The sequence below is a fragment of the Alosa pseudoharengus genome, unplaced genomic scaffold (genome assembly GCF_046254945.1).
Source record: "Alosa pseudoharengus isolate Yale_2024_CS ecotype anadromous, Long Island Sound unplaced genomic scaffold, YU_APseudo_1.1 YU_APseudo_1.1_scf_12, whole genome shotgun sequence".
NCBI lineage: Eukaryota > Metazoa > Chordata > Actinopteri > Clupeiformes > Clupeidae > Alosa > Alosa pseudoharengus.
The window spans coordinates 33,618,615-33,636,574 of NW_027468587.1; the positions used below are offsets into that span (position 1 = coordinate 33,618,615).

Here is a 17,960-nt window from a genome sequence, read left to right on the forward strand (position 1 = left end):
TTAAACCTACAACTTTCTGAATGTTACAGCGCTCAAAAGGCTGCTTTGAAATCTCCAAATGAGTTTCCCTTTAACCACAATAAACGGGTTGTTTTCAAAGTCGTCGTTCTCCACTGGTATATAGATCGCAAAAGACCCACCACCACTTCACATGTCTTTTATTTATTTATTTTTTAATGGGCAAGTTGCCTTTAATTTGACTTGTTTCATGTTGTGATGCTTCCCCTTTTATTTCCCCAGTCATTAGCTCGTCATTTCCAAATAAAGAGGAATATGTAGCATGTAAGTGAAAGCAAACAGCTCCCCTCGTGCCGAGGCAGTGGTACGGGCAGCACTTCAAAGCAGACGGGTCCAGTTCAGGCCCAGCGGTTGCTGGTGGAGGATGAAACCCAAAAGTTCTGTGTTCGTGAAACGCCGGGACAATCAGAACCAGATCAGTGGCTCACATCATGCCGGATCGGTTACGGAGTTGCCATCTACAAACCCGTTTTTGTTCCGTCCAACTCGCTTTTCTCTCTCCCCTGGAGTTTTCTTCTCTTTGCGCACTCCATCCAGTATGGTCATCCCCCCTCCAGAGCTAATCTCTCTCCTGACTTGGTCTCTTCCCATTCCACTCCATCCAAAATATACACAATTCTCCATCTTGTGTGCTTCTCACTCCTTACTGAGGTTTAAGCTTGTCCTTTTCCCTCCTTCTATTCCCAACCCATAACCCATGTTACTTCAGCGGATATGTTGCTCATCTAGGCCAAATTAGAAGCAGGCACTGGCAGAGTTATACGCCTCCCAGACCTTTAGGCCTTGTAGGCCTGTTATAAAGCTTGTCATCACCTCAGTGAAAAAAGGGCAAATGGTACCCTTTCTTCACAGCTTGACTCCAGTGTTGCATAACAAGAATGGCCTTTGTTATGGGCAAATATTCACTTGTGGTTGCTGCAACCTACTGTGTTTAACAGTTGTCTCATTCCATATCAACCATCTCAGATTTTGTGGTGATCCAAACTGCCGGCAATACTTCCATAAGAGGTTTATGTCCATAGTCAATGTGTCTTTGTTATAGTCTGGTGGTATATATGGTCTCCTTAGCCAGATGCACCAGTGGAATAGGGCAGTTAAATTGGGCTTTAAAAACATTTTTAGAATTTCTTTTCTAAGTTTCACACATTGATAGAGCTGACTCTGGACCCAACCCTTGTTTTTAACAGGAATCAAGGTAAAGAGCTAAATTAGCTTTATCTTTAACCCTCTAGTATGAACTTTTTTAAGATTAATCCCCCCCAAAATCTCTTTCCCCAAGTCTGTGAACATTTTTTGTTTTTTTCTCTGAATATTTTATAAATTAGATTATCCAAGTACTACTTTGGAAGGTCGATATGGTAAAAGGTATTTGTTGATTTGAGGTAGAATGGAGATGGATTGGAGGAGAGTGATTTTTTTTTTTTCTGAGCAACTGTATTTGGTATCCTCTTTAAATTAATGTAGATGGTGTATGGTCAAGTGAAGAAAATGCATCATTCCCACTAGCTGACCATGGCTATAGTTGTGTGCTTTGGGTTGCCCCTAAAAAATGTGAGAGAGGTGTTCACAACATGTAATTGTCAATAATATTGTTAAAAGATTCAAAAAAAGCATGCAAAGTCTTTGACTGTCAACCAGACTGGTGATATTTTGTAAGGGTTTTGCATGCCTTTTAGGTAGGTTGATTACTAATTTTAGACCAAAACTCTACAATATGACTCTTTCACAGTATTATCTATTGATTTAATATTTATCCTCTCCTTGTTTAGATGTGCATTGAATAACATTAAGCTGTGCTTGCAAACAACATAACTGCATCGAAAAACATGTTTTTTTTAGATAGTTTAAAATATGGTCTGACAGCATGATTCATGGAAATGTGCTTTTGAAAGATTCCAGAGAACATTCACAGACTGTCCATTTGGATTTAAACAAATATTCTTTTGCCAGGCAGGCAGAATGTTCTAGAATGTGGCTGTCCTCATATGACTTGTGGTGAGCCAAGAGTGCTACTGTCTCTTTTGGCACCCATGGTCAGTAATATTGCCATTTCTCTGTCACTCTACACTTTCCATACTCTCCAATCTGTGGCTGCCGCAGACAAACCTCTCTCTCTCTCTCTTTGTTTCTCTCTTCCTCTCCCTCACTTCTGTCTCCAAAGGAATACAGACAAAATATATGACTGCAGATTTCAATTTTATTTTTAAAATGTGGATCCAGCCTTGTCTGCCATGTCATTTGAAATATTTAATACTGTTGCATATAATAATGTGTGCAGTACCCGGCGAGAAACTCTGATTAGAATGAAATTGGAGCATTCCGGAAGTTGGAGGAGGAGACGCGGAGTGTCCAGACACAGCTCTTCAGAGTTCTTCCTGTAAAAGTATTTAGCCATGAGGGCTTTACAGAGCTTTTGCTTCAAAATTGACAAAAAAAGCTTCTTCCCCAAGGGGGAGAAATACAGTTTCTCACTGGAGACTATCCGGTTGGCAGGTGTATTTTCTCGTAAGAGGCCAAAGAAAATTACACCTGCCAGGAATTATGAGGCGAAAAGGGTTTTGATGTGTTCTTGTCACCATCATTTGCCGTTTTATGTCGAAGTGAAGAGGAGAAAGAATGTTATTGGGAAAGAGGGCTTGAGCCCATCTTCCATCTCCCACTCAAACGCTGTGTCACACACACACACACACACACACACACACACAAGAGCAGTCAGCAATCATTCAACTTCTTTTTACATTTTTAAACATAAAAACTGCATAGGTTGACTACTATCACGTGATAAATGCCTTCTAGGCAGATGAGAGAAATATGGATGAAATATGGATGAAAACGGCAAAGCGGTTATTTTTTTCGAGTGCATCCTGATGCTATGATCTTCTAGCCTGGTTGAACCCAGACAAACCTGTCAGCAAATTTGAATTTGCTCTGCAGGTCCAACTGGAAAGCGATTAAATAGACACACGTTTCCAAATCACCGAAAACCCAGGATCCAATCACAATTGCTTATCCGGCATGGTGAAGGCTTTATATGATGACCGATGGAGCAGTGCGTTCAACACAACCAATGGCTGCACTGATGGTACCAGGGTTAAACAAAACAAATATGGACGTGTATTCAGTTTTATGAGGAAGATGTGTTTGCTCGACTTCTGAAATCAGTAAACAACCTTTACACAGTGCAGTGTGACAGCTTTCTAGATAACCTTGGATGGCATCATAACATTGCACAGTCTGTCTGTTTTGCTGTCTTTTCCTGATATTTTGAGCATAGTTGAATATTCGGGGGCGGTTGAAGTCTCCCTCAAAGTATATGATTACGGCCTTGCGGGTATCGTCATTTTCAAAGGCCAGATTACAGGTACAAATGAATGAAGCGTAGTAAACATCCAAATAAATCACAGCAAACATTGTAAGCAAACATAGTAGACACATTAAACCCACTGAAACAATAAAATGAAACAATAAAAGACTGAACACGTTTTATTTCCATGTAGCACAGACTCTCAGCCGTTTCTCAGAGTCGCTCTTGACAGCTGTTCAGTTTCACCTCCTTTTCCCCCAGAGGGATTGGGCCACCTGCACTCGAGAGGACACAAGGGGTTAGGGGCTGGACACAGCTCAAGCCCATGGAGCTGACAGACGGAGGTGTTGGACACGGATGACTCATCACATAATACACATAACACAGCCCGTCCTCTTCTGCATAATTGAATCAGGCTGAATGCATTAAAACGCTCCAGACTCCCCAGACGACGTTATTAATGTCCTCTGAGCCCTGGCGTGGAGTGCGATTACAGCCTCTTACGGTTTAAATTAAGTCTTCATTAAAGCTTAAGCGGTTTTTGCCCGCGAGGTGAAACTGCATTCCCAGAACCTTCACTGTTCCACCCACGCTGTTGTCAGAGGTACAACAAAAGGAGAAATCAGTGGTAAATCCACAGAATAGTGTCATAATTCATATTAAACAGTCCTCCAACAGAACAGTCCTCATATTTGTTCAGAGTTTACAAGGTTGGCGTTTGGCCTAACCCCTCTGTGTTGTATTTCTTAGTTGTGGCTGTCCCATATCAATCAGTTTGAGTTTTCCCATCTTTGTCATGCGTGGGAGATGACAATGACGATGGGGGGGATAAATCACGGTCTCTTCCATCATTAGACAAAAAGAAAGATGAACCCAGAACTGAACTCCTTCAAGTTGATCTAGTCTGTCAGTTCTTTCTCTGTCTTTTACTGTATTCTCCTATTTTATTTTGAGCTTTTCTTTTCTTTTGGCCTCAGTCTTTTCCCCCTTTCTATTCCCCGGCCTCTTTTCTTGTCTTCTAATCAAATCTACAATGTCTGCTCTCCTCTTCCCAGTCGCTCAGTTAATCCAGATGTAGTGTTGGAATTGGGTGGCGGGAGGTGCCCGGTGCAGAATGCATCCATAAACTATGCATCACCCTTTAAAAAGCTCATTATCGCTCATTAGCAGGGCAGAAAGCAGGGCGTTTGCCAATCAGACGGCACAGAGCAGCTGATGGGGCAAAGGCGTGCCAGGATGCCGGCGTTGGCACAGACCCCAAAAGGGCACTGCTTCTAGGCTTTCCACTGTTTCATAATGAACTGAACAGCTAGCAAAAGATTTCAACTTCATCTAAACTCTTCTGGTTGTGTTTTAAGAATAGAGAAACATTCATAGAATGCCTTTGACTAGAATTTATTACAGGTTCTCAGTAGACCTTTAAAGCAACACAATGCAGTTTGTTTACCTTAAAATAATGGCTTTTCATTTATAGTTTAAAGCTGGTCTCCCTAAAGTTCCTGGATTGATATTCCAGAGTAATTTGGCTTGTGTGCTTGGAGTGAGGTCCTCATTTTCCCTGTGCTGTTTCCATAGGCTGAGATTCAAGGCTGTCACTCGCTACTTTAGTTCACACACTTCTAGCATTCGGGTTGAACTGAACCAGAAACACACACCTTGCGGGGATTTTAGGATTAGTTTCACAGTCTTTCAGCAGCAAGTCTTTAACACACACAGATATTCTCACTGTTCATACACACACACAAACACACACACACACACCTAGTCACAAACACACTCTCACTCACACACACACACCTAGTCACAAACACACACACACACTCACTCACTCACTCACACACTCCACTCACACACTGTACACACACTCACATACACACACACACACGCGCACACACACCTAGTTACAAACACACACTTTCTCTCAGTCTCTCACACACACACACACACACACACATCACTACCATCATCACAGAGGCTGCCTGGAGTGCAGGCCTCTCCTGTGGAGGTTCAGAGAGAAGTCCTTAGAAAGCTGATCATTTCCTCATGGCGCTCTTTTGCCAGAGGCTATTAGATTTGCATTTACACTGGACTGAGTGTGTGTGTAATGGCCTGGACTGTGTGTGTGTGTGTGTGTGTGTGTGTGTGTGTGTGCGCGTGTGTAATGGCCTGGAGAAAGACTCACCACCAATAGCTAAGACAAACTGGTCTATTGTCTTCTGTACTGAGTAGGGGTCGACCAATAGGCCTTTATCACGGCCGCCGAAATAGGAAGTGAACAGCCCTGCTCCTGTGTGAGCACAGGTGTTTCTAATTAAGTGTCAGATTCGGCCACAGTTACTTCAACCAGAGGCCTCGTCAAGCCTCGTTAATGTTTTTAGGAACACCTGTGGTTTGCCTGCTAACAGGGAAGTGAACAGCCCTGCTTCAGCTGCCGTGATAAAGGCCTATTATCGGCCGGGCCGATTATTAGGGCCAATATTTAGCATTTTTATAATAATTGGTATCGGTCATTTTTTCCACCGATAAGCCGATATTGAAATGGATAAAGAATAAAACGCGCACCTTTGTCTGCAAAGCGTCTATCACTCTCTGCATTTGCTACTCTGTGGTCGAGAGCATTGTCCCGCCCACTACACCGTCTGATTTGTTAGTTAACACGAATACAGCCAATCAGGATCGAAGACTGAACACAGAGAAAGTTTAGGATTCTCACTGAGGCAGAGTGTAGATGGGCTTCAGCTGTACGGAGCTATTTTTCGAAGGTAAGGAAGGTACCTTACATTGCTGAAGTTGCAATGAATCGGAATCATCTACACTGAAGTTACAAAAACACCACTTTGGACGCTATTGTCTCTTTGATCCGGATCAATAAGTAAAGCACCCACTTCCTTTTAGCGAATTCCCGATTGATGCACGTTAGTGATGCTGATGCTGTTTAGCCTAGGCTACTAGTTGGCTACAAACTCGGGTGCTGCGCGTCGGGAGTTGGCTGAGCTGGCTATTAACGTGCCTTTTAGGCTCACCAAAGTGTAGCCTACACATGGACACAAATTGCATGCTTAAATAGCCTAAGAACTATTTTTAAACTGTTTTGTTAAACTGTTCAACTGTAACACTTGCCATCACGCATGCACCTCTTCCTCTCCCTCTCGTGCACTCACACACACGATGGCAAAGCATCCTCTTTGTGACAGGTTTTGTCTGAGCGTGTTAACATAAAATAATAATAATATTGTCATCATCGCGAACTGTCGAGTAAGGGGGTCAGTCGTGTTTGTGACGCACAGACAGCCTTGTAGCCTATTTTGGGCCTCACTTTCAACGACAGTAGGTTGTGAGTGTATGTTGACAAAAAATAATCATGCAATTAAAATAGTCAACTTAAAACGTTGCTATAAAATATTATTAATTTATAGCACAAAACCATAACCAGTAGGCCTACCAGCAGGGTTGGGTAGTAACGGATTACATGTAATCTGGATTACGTAATCAGATTACAAAAATCAAGTAACTATAATCAGCCCAGATTACAATAAAAAATTGTGTAATCAGATTACAGTTACATTGTTGGGGATTACCTGATTACATTTTATCATGCAAGCAATGCAACTTTTTAATGATAGCCTAGTTATCTTTTAATTCGACAAGCTTCGGGCTTGCTGGTTCGATCCCCGACCAGTAGAAAAAATGTGGGCGGGGGAAGTGGTTGAGCACTGCTCTCCCATGCCCACATCCACGGCTGTGGCCCTTGAGTAAGGCACCTAACCCCTCATTGATCCCCGAGCGCCGTTGTAGCAGACAGCTCACTGCTCTGGGTTGGTGTGTGCTTCACTAATTCACGGATTGGAAGACCAAATTTCCCTCAAGGGATCAAGAGTATCTATACTTACTTACTAACTTATTTACTATTGGGGCAGGTCTCTCGGCACATTGCCTGATCTTTTCCTCCTAATCTTAATGTAGCCTCTTGTTTTAGTGTCACCGTTTACTTTGAGAAAGTCACCAGGTCCCCCTGGTTGAAAAACATCCTAAAGGAATAATTTTCTCACCCCCACAATTGAAATGGACATGGTGTCATTCAATCTCAGGCCATGTCCCTGGGTCAAAAAATGACTTGTGATGAGTTGTGCATGTTTGGAGAATAGTGATCCATGATCACATCCATGATGACTAAGTGATCGATTTTGGGATGGGGGAAATTTCAACCACCAAAATACCACCCCCAAAGTGGAGAATAGCTATAGAAATGTATTAGTTTTGGGTGTTTTTCAGACAATGGGACCTGGTGACAAGAGCTACATTAAGATTTTTAGAGGAAAAGATCAGCTAATTGACACAGGAATGCTTTACTCAGAGCAAAGAGATTTCTTAGATGTAATGAAATAATAAACAGAAAAACTGAATGAGAATTCTTTCATCAATTCAGTGGTGGTGTCTTTTACTTAAGGGACATATTTATTGAAGTAATCTAAAAGTAATCCTAAAGTAATCAGATTACGTTACATGTTTTTGGTAATCCTGATTACGTTACTGATTACAAAAATTGCCATGTCATTTGTAGTCAGTAATGGATTACATTTCAAAGTAATCTGACCCAACCCTGCCTACCAGAACCTCGCATATTAGCGTCATGATTTGTGTGCGTCTATTTGGCAAGGCCACTAGCTGTCATGTATGCGTTGTTGCTAAAGGAAGGCAGGTGTCAAAAGTTAAAAAAATTAATGGAGATGGGCAGCTGTTGGAAACGGAGGAGAACTAACAAGCCATGGTGTAAAGAAATTAAAGTGCCAGGGGTTTGCTTTTGCGCGGTTCTCTGCAAGAAAATTGTTTATGGATGCAATAGGAAAACGTTTTAGCACGCCACCAATCAGAAGACCGCCATAAGGTTAACATTCGTGCACTTCAGGACATCTTCCCTACCTGGTGCAACTAGCCACCACGACAGAGGTAGGCTACGTTTATCTATGGCTGACCGTTTTTACGTTTACAAAGTAGGCTACGCATGTTCTTTCATAACGCAACACCACCTGTCCTTCACCATATCGCAACCTCTTGTCAACCTTATACAATCTGTTGCTGAAGACAAAAGCGCCGTCTCCAGATCGTCGTTATCAAATGCGCAGACCTCCTGCATGAGCACACACAGTATTGCTGCTCATTGGAAAACTGAGTTGTCTGTAAAACTCAAAATTACCATGTTTTCATTAAATGCGGATGAGGCAACAAATGGAAATATGAACAATATCTAGAATGTTTTATTCGTTACTTTGATGAGGAAATGGGAAGTCTTGCAAACTTGATTTTATAGATTTTACTTGGTGTTGAATTGCATATTAACAAGAAAAAAATCTCCCCTTTAAACACTTTTGGCCTGAAGTAATTAAATAAGAGTGTGTTAAAGCCTTTCTACAATATTGCTGCAGTAGAAAAGAACAGCAATGGCTAATCAGCAATGGTCAGGGATGGTACTAAAATATATTTTTGTTCATCAGGAAAACTCAATCTCAATCAAGAACACTCAATTCGCCTTATTCACATGGTGGCCATTGGCGGCTAAAATGAGGCTACAGGGTACACAAACTATAGGATTGTTATGTTCTATGCATTCACCTGTAGGTGGCATTAATTATATAGTAAGTGTACCCTGTAGCCTCGTTTTGGTTTAAACAATGGCCGGCGTGTGAATAAGGCGAATACTCCCTTTACTTTGCTGTTTGCATCTTTTTGTACATTAAAAACAAATAGGTCGCGACCGCAAAAGGGGTGCTATCTCTATAGGTAGATATGAACAACGTATGACTTATGGCCTGAAAAAAGTTCAGTCAAACGATTTTTTTTCACTTTAATCCCTGGGTCCAAGTTGAGAGAATTGTATATCAAAAGAAAAAAGAAAAGTTTGCATAATTAAATGCTTTTGAGTGAATTTTTTGCAGCATATCGCCTTTACTATCTACCCCCCTTGACAACTGACATATCGGTTTTACATATCGGTTATCGGCCTCCTGTTTTCGTAATAATTGATATAGGTATCGGCCCTGAAAAAAAAAAAAAGGTCGATCCCTAGTACTGGGTTTGAGTGAACGGTGACACCAGTGGCATCATCCTGGTGAGGTGTTGACTGGACACCTCGTGCTCACCCCTGCTGACCCCCCGATGCTCGTCTCTTTGCAGGAGGAGTGCTTCCTGAACCTGGAGGCCCCCATCGCCAGGGTGTGCGGCTACGACACGCCCTTCCCACACATCTTTGAGCCCTTTTACATCCCTGACAAGTGGAAGTGCTTCGACGCGGTCAAGAGGATGATCAACTACTGACCCCCCGCTCCCCTTCCTCCCTTGTGTGCTTAGGAGCTGCTGAAAATGTATGTACGGTGGAGCTCCATGGCTCCCCAATGGCGCTTGCATGTGTGATTTAATAGGGTCTCTGTGCAGCGAAGCCCCAGGATACTGTTGCAAATCAACTCTTTTACATCATGTGTTCTTCATAAGTGTAGATGCTTGCAGTCCATTCATTTATTTGTATTTATCATGTCCTAATGTTGTTACCGGTAATATATTTATCACTTGTTCAAATTCTGCAGCCTGCGAAGCTTGCCTGTTTACCATATAACTCTTTAACCCCACTGCTTTATAATGTGTTGTGGCTCTAGCTCATCTTTATCGATGTTCCATGAAAGATTAAAAATCTTGTGCAGTAAAAAAGTTTAGTATGGTCAAACAGAGGGGATTGTTCCATTACAGGCATGCCTGTTTTATGTGCAACTTTAATTCTCTTTCTCTCTCTCTCATGCTCCCTCCCTCTTTTCTGTTCTTCCTCTTTTCTCTCTCTCTCTTGTTGTTTGTGCAGTCACGCTCCCTCTCTCTTTCTCCTGTCTTCTCTTATTCTTTTGTTTACTCACTCAGTCACTCTCTCTTTCTCTTTCTCTCACTCTCTCTTTCTCAAATATGCTGGTTTTATGTAAACATTTTATTTTCTCTTTCTCTCTCATGCTCTCTCCTCCCTCTTTTCTTCCTCTTCTCTCTCTCTCTCCTGTTGTTTGTGTGGTCACGCTCTCTCTCTCTCTTTCTCCTGTCTTCTCATTCTGTTATTTACACACTCAGTCACTCTCTCACTCTTTCTCTCATCCTTCTTTCCCTGACTGTCTCTCTCCTGCTCTCGTTCTCACTAAAACTGTTTTCCCTACCTCTATGTCTTTCATTTTTCTGTCAGAGTGTGTGTGTGTCTGTCTGTGTCTGTCTGTGTCTGTGTGTGTGTGTGTGTGTGTTTGTGTGTGAGAGAGATGGAGAGAGATGGTGTGAGCTGCTCTTTGTCTGCTGTGTGAAGACCGTTTTGACTAACATGCTCTACATCTCTTCCTCCGGCAGAACCATTAGGACCTACAACATGTCTCCTCTCCTCCCCTCTGCTCTGCCCTCCTCCCATCTGTCTCTGGCCAAGCCAGAGCGAGGTTCCCCCAATGTCATCCAGCAAGATCGCTGAACAAGCACAGACTGTTACTATGGAGCCAACAAGACCCTGGGGAACCTTTTAAACACGTTTTGGGAAATGAACTTTGGAACTCGGCGCTTAGAGAGCAACGCACGATTCACCGACACTAACATGTAGATATTCTATTGGTGTGATAGCTAGCTGAATGTCTCTCTTTTTCACTCTAGCACTCTGCTCTTTCAGCTAAATGTGTTGGTGCCTTCCTTCTGTCAGTTGCTCTGTTTTGTTGTGATCTCATGTCATCTTGTCTCAGCCATGCCACTGGGAAAGTGTGTTTTCTTTTTTTTTTTTTTTTAAAGAAATAAAGTGTTAAATTTTGCAGTGTCACAACTTGATATGCTGGAGTTTGTGTGTCTGTGGTGTTTTATTGGTTTTGTTTTTATTTCAAATCCCAAATCAAATCCAAAATCAGTTTAGCATGAAGCACATTGGAGTGAATCATACAGGAATATACAAAATACCTCAGGATGAATGCAGTATAAGCAGGCAAGTAAAGGCAGTCTCAAAGGGCCAAAAGAAACTACAGATGATTACCGGTACACCTCATAAGTCTACTGTGTCCAACTGCTCATTCATTCATGACTACAAGCACACCGCATGCCTGAGTGGAATAATACCAGTCAATACAAGACAATTTATGAGAAGACAAACAATAGACATCTTTGTTTCATATTGAAGTACTTTTGAGTACTTGTGTGTGTGTGTGTCTCTAATCTGCTATCTTGGCACCTTAAGTTTTTTTTCTGCATGTAGCCTATACATGTTAAGACTGTAGTCTGTGGTTGCCACGTATCTCAGTCGGAACAGAGTACTCTGGAGCGCTGTAGAATGCAGCTGCCATTGATCTCATTAGAACATGCACAGTACATCCCTTAACCACAGATTTTAATACATGATAGGTTGATTGAGGGTGTTTTAGTGGTGATTCAGTAGTTTGATCAGTTTCCTTTTATCTGACAAACAAGATGAGACACGACAGCAAAGTTCTGTTCCCTTTTAAATTCCAGGTTTTAAAACCAGATCTAAAAGAAAATAAAAGCCCTGGATTTTGCCTCTCAATGAGAAGCAGAGCTAGCCTGACGAGCCAGACCTACATTAAAATGTAGGGTCTGGACACTCACCGTTCGCAGTGCTCAGTCCGAGGGGCGGGATAATCAGTTGTCTTTCAAATTCCCTCTGCACGCAATAGGACAGCAACAGCGCTATGAGTCCCATGCGTTTCCCACCAGCGGAGCTAGTTGGCTAGTTCAAATGTTTGCCAATAAAAGCTTAACTCGTGTCACACTGTTCGCCAGCAGCAACATCCATCTTATTTGTTTTCAAGTAGCAGGGAATTCAAGCCAAACCGTTGCAACTCTGCCATCAATCATTATGTTAAGCCCACCTAACGACTCTATACATGATTTCATTGGCCTGATTAAGTTTCGATTTCTGGAGCTCACAAGCCAACGGAGAGTTGCTAGACTAGCCCTGGCAGCAAATGTAATTCGCTGCCGCTAGGGGCGCGTCTAGATTTCTAGGCTAAAGCAGAGCCTTTCCCTTTCATAATGAAAACTAGATATTAGAAGCTAGATACCGCAATGTCCGCCATATTGCTTGCAGGGTTGTGCACAATTCGAATTGCAATTCTGCTTCCTGTTGGCTACCTCAATTGAAATGCAAGTGAAATTTAAGAATTGAATTGGAATTTAAGAGCCAGTTTCAATTCAATTCTGGAATTTTGCACAAGCCTGATTGCTTGGGGCATACACCTTATACTATCTATAGACCTCTGTTCGGCTACAAAAAAGTTGCCATCTTTGAGATGCGGTATCTTGCGATTTTTCCTATGGGAAAATAACAGGAATTTTGAATTATCGCACCTGTTAAACTCGTGGGGACGAAGAAGTCTGAAATGCAGACGTTTTGCTTAACACACTTTTCCCTCTGCCTCTGCAAATGTGTCTCTGTCCTTGGCCCTAACACAGCTCAGAGTTTATCACTCAGCAGATTCCTTCTTTGTATCTTTCACACTCTAGTCTTCCCTGGCAGCCTGACACAGAGCTAGGTGCTAACAACCCACTAGATCATGACTTTGTCACCCACTGAGTAGGCCTAAAGATTTGTATGTGATTTAAAATGTGGTATAAGGCCTAGGCCTACTCTCTCCGTCCGTATGGATAGAAGTGCCTGCGGTAATGAGTAAATGCTGATATAATATATTAGGCTCATGCGTGCGTTAAACCGCCCGTGTTGGGCTACTGATGGACAGCCTGTTAATATAGCTTTAACAGCTACCATCTGCACAAGAAACCGCAGAAGAACTTGAGGGAAGATGGAACGTACATCTGTGCATTTGTGGGTCTGTGTGTGTACATGCATGACGCCTGGCAATCGGTCGTAAATGAGTGCAACTCACCAGCCAAAAACAACTGATGTGTCTCGTCTCTTTTTAGCCGAAGTGCTAAGCTGAATCCCTTACGGCTTTCACTCTGTGAAGTCCTTAAAATGTGACAGACAATATTAATATATAATTATCGTGGGGGGCTCTTTGGGGGCCCCCTGTCAGTGCTGGACGTTTAGAATCGTCCTAACCCCCTGCCCCCCAGTGGCACCCCTGAGTGGAGGGAAGCTACACACTCTCTTAAACTCAATCAACTCCGTCCTAAACTCTCTTTAACTCATCTAACTCTCTTGATTTCAAGTCTCCTTATAAATAGTTTCTTTAACTCTTCAATTTCTGTACGTCTGTAGCTCTCTTTAGCTCTTTAGATGGCTGATGTGTCCCTGATGTTTTCGTGAGTCTTTATAATGAAGTTGCTGTGGTGACCCACTGTGGTCTTCTGTGGTTTTGGCCAGCAAACAAGGACACAAGAAAACACATGGCAGGGTTTGGGAGTGGGTGATGGGATACAGGGAGAGACAGGAAGAAAAGTAAGAAAGAAAAGGGGATAAACCATTGAGACAATGCCACTAATCACCTAGTATCTGTCAACCTCATGTTAGCTGCGAGGGACGATCCTCTGTGTTTGAAAAAGCACGCCGACCACAAACTGCAGACGGAATATAAAGATAAACTGGCGTCTTTCATTTTGGTCAGGGAGAAAGCTGGGCCCCAGGCGCTGTGGCCAGAGAAGACTCTCTGGGGTGGGGCAGCACAGATGACCTCGGCCTGGGATCTGTGTGTGTGTGTGTGTGTGTGTCTTTGCAAAGCTGCAGATTACTTCTGCCTGGTCTCTGTTTGTGTGTGTGTGTGAGGCTGCAGTAATGACCTCTGCCTGATTTTTGTGTGTATGTGAGAGAGAAACGGCAGATTTGACCTCTGCCTGTCTGTGTCGGACAGAACATGACCACTGTCTAAGCTATGTGTGACTGTGAACCTAGTCTAGGGTATATGTGTATGTAACCATGACCCTTGCTTAGTGTGTGTGTGTGCGACCATGACCCCTGCTTATGGCCTATGTGTGTGTAAGGGACCGGGGCCCCTGCCTTGGGCCTGTGTGTGTGTGTGAGTGACCAGGACCCCTGCCTTGGGCCTGTGTGTGTGTGTGTGTGAGTGACCAGGACCCTTTCTGGGGCCTATGTGTGTGTCTGATTATGAGCCCTGCTTGTGTGCGTGCAAATGTCTGTCCCTCCACTGCTCAACAGAGTTTGACATTCACTTTGTGTTCTGATATTTGGATAATTCAGATTTTTGGCCTTTGGGTGTTGCTATGATTTGTTTTCTTAATTGCCCACAGTTAATAATCCTGTCATTCCCAAAGCATTTGTTATATTCGGGTTTCAAGCTAGTCTTTGGTGAAGTATTATTTTATGGCGCTTCCAAACAGTATCTTCTTACACCAGGACATTTCAATTGAATTATTGATGTCTGGTATGTGATATTCACATCTGACTTGTTTGCGTTTTTCAATGTGAACCTTGAGCTCAAGAAACTGTCCTCACCTTGCAATGGTTGAAGATTTGAGTTGGAAACATGCTCATTACTGTGAGCCTGTCTTAATGTGTTATGGTGATGGATATGTTTGTAAGGTGAATGATGAAGTTGAAACAGTTAAGGTAAAATAATCATAAAAACATAACTGAGGGGCAATCATTTTTTAAATACAGATGGTTATGAGGCAGTGGAAAAAGATCAAACACTAAATCATTTTGACATTTTGTTGTCAGTCTTACACAACAGTATCATCCAAAATATTGACCAGCTCCAGTGCTGGTTTTCTGTGTTTCTGTTTATGAATGATGAATCTGCTCTGGTATGGTGTTAGTGGTGGAGAAAGGCCAGGTGGGGCAGTCCAATCTGCTGCTGAGTGATGATGATGCTGGCCATTCCAAATGCCTGGGGTAATATTTTCAGTCAGGTGTGCTATTTAAAGTTATCAAGATTCTGCCAGACATTCTCAACCAGCCCCTCCCTTTTCTTCCGGTCTCCACTTTCATTCGCTGAAATGATAGTGTTTAGGAGATGATTGGCCCCCATGTTTTAGGATATGTGAGGCTCTTGGTTGGGTTCTCTGGACTCTTGTGGCTGTGTGATGAAATGGGAATTTCCAAAGGCCTGCTCTGGCAACTGCCATGGTTTCAGTGGTGGTATAATGTATACCGTGCTCAGCCAATGACAAGCTGCCAAGCCACCGATCTGTAGGAGCAACCACATACATATGTAAAAGCTGTAAGGTGACAGATTGCTTACCTCTCAGCTTGCACATGGAACACATGGAACATGCACATAGCCTTCATAACATGATTATTAGGCGAAAGGCATAGGGAATCATTACTGTAGCATAAGTTAGATTTAGAGCCAGGGCTAAGCTGGGTATTCAACTCATGTCCTTCACATCAAAATCATACCAGCACTATGCTTATTCAGCTGCATTAATGCAAATTGCATAGATTACAGTGAATACACAAGCCCATCTCATTAGCATTTTAATAAAAGTATTTTATTGCATCAGTGTTAGTAAGTTGAATTATAGTAACTACAAGTAATACATCCTAAAACGACTTTATAAATGTCAACAGATAACATAATGTCAGGATGGGGACATTTCCATTGTCTTAACCTGCTACTGATAACTGGACCGAAACTCTCAGATCGCTCCTTGGTGATGGAAACACAAAGATTATGGGATTATGCCAGAAGCAAACTACAAAAGTAACAGAGATAAAGGGGTCAACGGTGGAGCGCGCTCAACATGCATACATCCACACAGCACTTACCTGGGATCCTGACAGAGAGGGAGATCGGATGATTTACTCGAGACATAAAGACTAGAGCTGCAGTTGAAAATAGGATTGTTCTTTTGATGGTTTTCTCAGAGATTGCAGAGCTATACTTTTCTTATATCAGAAAAAGAAACCCTTTTTGACATTGACAGAAATGTCCATACTTGGCTTGAAACTTCATTTTTACGCTTTGTTTGTATTTCGTGTCACCACTTGAAATAGGCAAAAAAAAAAGAAACATTTTAAGAAATTTGAAGCAGCTGCCTCTCCTGCTCAAATATGTATTCTGAATGCCCCAAAGGAGGTGGCTAGACACACACAGACACACTCTCTCACACACACACACACACACACACACACACACACACACACACATAACTTGATCTGTTAAACATTAATGTTAGCACCTCTAGCCCTCACTCTAGACTGATTGGACACAGACCTGTATGTCCATAACCATAACCATTCACTTCACTTCACTTCGCATGGTATGCTGAATGAGTCTCCTTTGATGGGAATCAACTGTGAGGGCTCCCTGCTTTGATCTTTGGATGCATCCATGTAGTCTGTCTGATCTAAACACTTAGAGCAAAGTCTACGTCACCACCACCAACTGCACCATCCACACACACACACACACTCCATCCCTCTCCGTCTCTCTGTGTGATGGATGACAATACTAGAGGGCTGTTTCTGTGAGTCAACAGAAGTCTGTACAAAGCGCAAAGAAGACACACACACACACACACACTCTCTCTTTCTCTCTCTCTATCTCTCTCACACACACACACACACACACACATACAGTATGTACATACACAAGCAGTGATTATGTATACATGGCAGTGTATTAAGAGGCCATGAAGCTAGCGTTAATTCTGTCGACTGGGAAACAGAAGGCAGGAAGGGAAGCTTAAGTTGAAGGCTGAGAGGTGTACCGGGCAGCGATGTCCATGGCGACAGAGGTCTCTTCCTTGCTCTGTTTGTGCGTTTGTCCTGGAATGGGTTACTAAGGAGAGGCATAGAGGGAGAAAAAAACAGCGGTCAGCCGAGAGGTAATTGGCCTGCCGGTTGGGGCAAAAGTGATTGTTTATACACCAATGCCATCCTGTCGGAGACAGAGGACAGCTCTGTCTCGTGTTGACGTAAGTGGCATTAATTGCGCGTGGTCATGAAAATAATTTCCACTTCTTATTTCAGAGCCCCCTCCATGGGCCACACCTCTCTCCTCGGCCCTTGCCCCTTGCCCCTCGCTCAACGCCCAGGCCAAACACACTGAAGTTCGCACTCGGTGTCGAGAGGACAGCCTGCGTGTCTCCGAGTGACTGTACAATGTGGTGCTCTCGTCACTAAACAAGTTTGTTTTTCCTCCGTTTGCTTGTCCCTCCCTCTCTCCCAGCGCCACACACAAACGCCAGAAACGAGCGAGCACGCCACTGTAAACCAATACACTGCAAATGCCTTCCATCTGCATAAGAAATGGAAAAAAAGGTAACTGGGGGTTTAGGCAGATTTAGCCATCAACTCTGCCGTGCCAACCCTGGGCTGGACTAAAGGCTGATGGGTACGTGAACGTAATGGGAATTCTGGACTCTACTGGGGCTAACATGACCTCATATCATCTGGTAACACTGTATGCTCTAATGCAAGCAAGCTGACGGCACTCCTGGCTTCAGCCCCCAGGCTGTGGCCTGTCCAAACGCAGCATGCTTGAGATTTATCAAAAATATGGAATGAACAACATGTTGCACAACTGCGGTGTGCACAGCTGGCATCATTTTCTTTTCTTTTTTTCTTTTTTTTTTAGTATTTGTTAATTTGTTTGTCTTGTCTTGACAGTGATTATTGAGACTAGATAAAACAAGGTTTTGGGGTAAAAATATGCACAATATAAAAAACAAAACTACTCAAAATCTTAATCAGGAAAAGGGGAACACAACAAAGCAT

General features: G+C 42.8%; 1 protein-coding gene across 1 annotated transcript in view; it reads left to right on the top strand.

Moving 5' to 3' along the window:
* bckdhb (branched chain keto acid dehydrogenase E1 subunit beta) overlaps positions 1–11,143 on the top strand; it is a 68,459-nt gene extending 57,316 nt beyond the window's left edge. Inside the window, exons 10-11 of the mRNA XM_076280936.1 lie at positions 9,494–9,681; positions 10,685–11,143. Coding sequence (XP_076137051.1) covers positions 9,494–9,634 — 141 coding nt within the window. The 3' untranslated portion in view covers positions 9,635–9,681; positions 10,685–11,143. The remainder of the gene's footprint in view (positions 1–9,493; positions 9,682–10,684) is intronic.
* The last annotated feature ends 6,817 nt before the right edge of the window (positions 11,144–17,960 follow it).